General features: G+C 42.9%; 1 protein-coding gene across 1 annotated transcript in view; it reads left to right on the top strand.

Moving 5' to 3' along the window:
- LOC102369143 overlaps positions 1-4,030 on the top strand; it is a 7,598-nt gene extending 3,568 nt beyond the window's left edge. The window contains exon 3 of the mRNA XM_006027323.2: positions 2,524-4,030. Within this exon, the coding sequence (XP_006027385.1) occupies positions 2,524-3,251 (728 nt within the window). The 3' untranslated portion in view covers positions 3,252-4,030. The remainder of the gene's footprint in view (positions 1-2,523) is intronic.
- Positions 4,031-4,715: the final 685 nt, after the last annotated feature.

The following is a 4,715-nucleotide window of genomic DNA, read 5'->3' as shown; positions in this document are numbered from 1 at the left end:
TCCCTCTACCTGGCTAGTTTCTTGCTGGGGCAGGACAAGTTAGCAACTCTAAGAAGCTGAAGAAAATGTCTCTCCAACAACATCATCTAACCCTTCCATTTCTTTGTCTTGCTAAATATCTCATTTGAGTTGGGACACTTCACCGTGCTACAATATGTGGATGAGTTTGTATCATGATGTGCTATCAAAGAGACACCCTTCAAGGTGGAGGATGGAAAGCTAGTCCTAAATGCATAAGCTTTTTAATGGGCATATAGAAAGAAGGGAATTCAAGCTCAGGTGATTGTTGTTTTTGTTATTAAGTGTTTTTGTTATTAACAAGTGTTTCATACTCAGTCCCAGGGTTGTCCACATATGGTATTTACTCATTAAAAATATTATTTTTTTCTCCATTTAACAGGTGTGGGAGGGAATACCTCTTCTTAGAATCAAGTGTGAAGCATCAGGGACAGGAAGCTGCTGTAGCTCCAGTTCTGGCCACAACCCCAGGTTGGGGCTGGAGTGGGAGCTGCTGTCTGCCCTGCATTGCCTCTGCATCCCCAGCTGCTCTTCCCCTCCAGCCTTGGGCCCCCTCTGCACTCAGTTGCCTCCCTATTCAGCTTCTCCCTCCTTTATCCTTCCTGACAAACTCCCCCTTACCTTTGCTCCCATGCCAGCAGGCTTCATCAGCACTGTAGCCTGGAGCAGAGAGCGTGGAGAACAGCCCCAGCCTGGCCTTGTGCCACCACTACAGGGCTGGGCTGGAGCTGTGCTCAGGGTCTCAGTCTGCAGTGGAGACAGAGCCTGCCAGAGCCATAGAAAAGGTAAGGGGTTGGAAGGGGCAGGCAGGGTGTAGTGATTTGGGGGATGAAAAGGGGGAAGGGAGATGGTGACCTGAGGCTGTGGCAGGGCAGAAGCAACATGGAGAGGGGAAAGGGGGGAATGAAGTGTAGGACCCTCATTCTCCCCTTTTGTGTAGGCAAAAGATGGGGTAAGTGGCAGGAGATAGGCAGCAGGGGGACAAAACTGAATGCTTTCCTCACTGCCTTCATATTGCCCTACTGCCTTCTTACTGCCTGTTGTCACAACTAAAAGAAATTTATGCCCATGTCACTAGCAAGAAACGAAACTTAAGATTGGTCAGGGTGAAAGGGGATATCCCTGCAATAAATCCCTGACATAAAACCCGAGCGAAAACTGCTATATAATTGGAGATTTAACGAGAACCAGATGACGTGGCTTAAATCAATTGGTTATAGCACAAACAAAAACATCTTGCACTTCCGCCCAAATCGGAGAACTCTGAGCACACAGCAGAGTAAACTTGGCAGACTGATCACCCACCAACGACTCCCCGTCATAGACTGTCCCGACGTAACCAGAATCCCCCTGCAGGCTCATTAACTCGTTGACGGCTCGTTAACTTGTTCACGGCGCCTCGTTCGTCACGCTGGCTCGATTGTAACCTGATACGTATGCTCGGCTGTAACTAGAGCAAGTCTGCTACCTGCGTCGTATTTCATCCTGAGGCGGCGTAAGTAAACAATCTCCTATAACCAACACGCGTGTGTGCCTGGTTAATTTCACTCCATCCATCAATTACCCACCTGTCCAGTTAAAAGTCTGAACACTCCGGTGGGAGTCAGAATGCAGCTGCCGACGGCTGCTCTGATTCATGACACCTGTCTCCCACTACTTCCACCACCTTCTTCCTTGCTGCCTCTTCAGCAAGCCCCCTACCACCTGCCCTTTACTTCCTCCCTGACAGCCTGCCCCATTCCTTCCCCCCACTTCCCCTCCACTACCTGCCCCATTACTGCTCCACAGCCCCACAATGTCACCTTACTGCCTCCCCACTGCCCCCTATTGCCTTCCACATTACTGCCCCTCAACAGCCCACCACCTGCTTGCCCCTTACTGCGCCCCCACTGCTCTTCCACTGTCTGCCCCCTTACTGCATCCCCACTACCAGACCCTACAACCTGCTGTATTACTGCTCCCTCATTGCCTGTCCTCCCATCATCTACAGTGGAAGAAGGGATACATTTCAGACAATACCCCAATAATTTGATTCTATACATGGAAAAGTATAATAAATTTAAACAAATTTCCATGTATAGAATCTAATTTTTGGGAGGTACTCTTAAATTCAGGGTCAACTTAGGTTCAGATAAATATAGCACTTTTGCTTTTTATATAATATTTTATAATATTTTTTATGATTTTTTAAAATATTGTTATAATAAAGGTTTAAAAAGTCAAAAATCTCTCTCTCACACCTTTGTCTCTGGGAGAAAATCAGGATCCTTGCTCATCAATGTACCTTAGGCAGCTTAGGGGGATGAGAGAGCAATTGTGGATTAAGTGAACTTCAAGGTCTGTCATAAATAAATCCACATTTTACCATGATTCAAATGAAACACCACTGTATATTTATCTATATATTAGTGGTGTTTCATTTTGATCATGGAAAAATGTGGATTTGGGGTTACTTTTTTAAAACTGAAAATTGTGGATTTTTTTTTTTGTTTTGTTTTTAATCAGAGAAAACCAGGATCCCTATTGATGACATCTTCACTGTTTGGACACATTGGAAGGATCTCTTTGAGGAATTTCACCAGTACTTTAACAACTTCCACCCCTCCATCAAGCAAACTCTGAAATACTCCACTTGGCAAATTAATTTCTTAGACACTGAAGTGAAGATTTGCAATAGCCACCTCTCCACCACTTTATATTGGAAACCAACCAACTGCCACAGCTACCTTCACACTTCCTGCTTTCATCCTAGTAACATGACTAGATCCAGTGTCTACAGTCAAGTTCTATGTTCCAGCCATATCTGCTCTGATTCCAGAACCTGGATACATGTCTTAAGGGTCTGGAGCCAGGATTTTCAAAATCACATTGCAATACAAAAGCTTAATGCCACTCAAATCAACAAAGCCAGACTCAGACCTTGCTCTGCCCTGCTACCTTACCAGCCCCAGGACAAAGACAACAGAGTGTCTCTGCTTGTCACCTACATCCCCCAGCTTGAACACCTTAGACGTATCATGAATGACCTCCGACCGCTCCTGGAAAAGGAAGATTGTCTCAAAGTAGCCACGAGGCAAAAACCTGTTCTGTCTTACAGACAATCCCCCAGCATCAAACTACATCTCTTCAGCCACAGGACACCTCCCACACTCACTGAAGCACCAGGGCATACAACAGACCCATATGCCATCTGTGGTCCAGCATCAATACAGACCATATTAACACTCGATTGAATAACACACATTATAACATCTGAGATTCATTCAGTTACAACAATACCAATGCCATATATGCTATCACCTTCTTAGAGTATCCATCTGTTGTCTACATCAGACAGAAGGGGAGAGCCGTATGTGAAAGAATGAAAGAACAACACTAGGACATCAGCTGCAAAAAGACATACAGGCTTGTAGCAGAACACTTTGGGCACTGACACAAGTGACATTTTGTCCCATGATCGGCCTCCTCAAGTGCTCTATAGCCATGTCTTTACATAAGAGCACAGCTGCAGAGTGCTTTAAAAGGGCGTGATTCCATGACAATCTGAACACTCATGTAAATGTAATGTAATGTAATGAGGGTTCAAATGAAGGAGCTCCAAAGTGGAGAATGTTCATTAACTTGTGTCAGCACATGCCAGGAACAGAACTGGGCTGACACGGCCCAGCCCTGCTCCTGGCACTGTCTTCAGAATGGGAGTGGGGGAGGAGGGAATTGCATCAAAGTTTTGCCCAGCTGGCACTGGAGGGTGGGGTGGGTGATGACAATACAGAATAATCACTTCTTGATAAAAAATTCATCACATCACACAGCAATATGTCAATATGGCTTTCCACGAGCCCCAGGTGTGTTAACATTGTGAAAGATAAATTTTGAATATGCCTGGAGACTTGTTCCCAGAAAGATGGGAAGATTTTGGAAATATCATGAGAGTCATATAATGCAATGTTTCCCTCTACCCCACCCTCTATATGCTGATAGGCAATGGTGCGATCCAGAAATAAACGTAACTTTTGACATCTAAACATTTCTGTGAAGACCTTTGTATACAATTATTTAAAGCAATTATAAGCCAATGCTTTTAACTTAATCATTTATGTGGCCTTATTTCTAATTTAAATGTAATACAGAAATTTTCATTTAATGTTTCTTAATATTGTGCAGAGCAATTTTTTAGACTGATTGTCTATACGTGTGCCAAAAAGGTTATATGCCCACTTTTGAAGTTATAATCTAAAGTGTAACAGAGACAGATATAAAGTAGATTTATACAAAAAAAATCTTTAACTAATACATGTATTGTCTCTTTAAATAGCATCATCTTCTTTTCCAAAGAATTTCACAAGAGATTTCTATTTATAGTACATCAAGCTGATTCTCATACTAAAAGCAATGTGTTATATTTTCCTAAAGGCTATTATAGCAAAGATTGCCAACTGCATTGTCAACTGTGCTAAAGGAGATCTTTCTTATATCCTATAATGCTACCTGAAGTACTTCATCTTATTTTATGCTAAGTCAGAATTCTACTATATCCCTCCCTAGTGCTCTTTGGTCATTTTATTTATTTATTCTATTCTATTTATTTCTTAGGAATGTAGGTGGAGAAGCTGCCAAAGAATCTCTGCTTGTCAGATATTCAAATATGCTATAAAATAAATTCCTGATCTGAGTCAGACAGTTGGTCCAATAAAGTA

Source organism: Alligator sinensis, unplaced genomic scaffold (genome assembly GCF_000455745.1).
Source record: "Alligator sinensis unplaced genomic scaffold, ASM45574v1 scaffold105_1, whole genome shotgun sequence".
Taxonomy (NCBI): Eukaryota; Metazoa; Chordata; order Crocodylia; family Alligatoridae; genus Alligator; species Alligator sinensis.
This window is presented reverse-complemented; position numbering and strand designations above follow the sequence as displayed.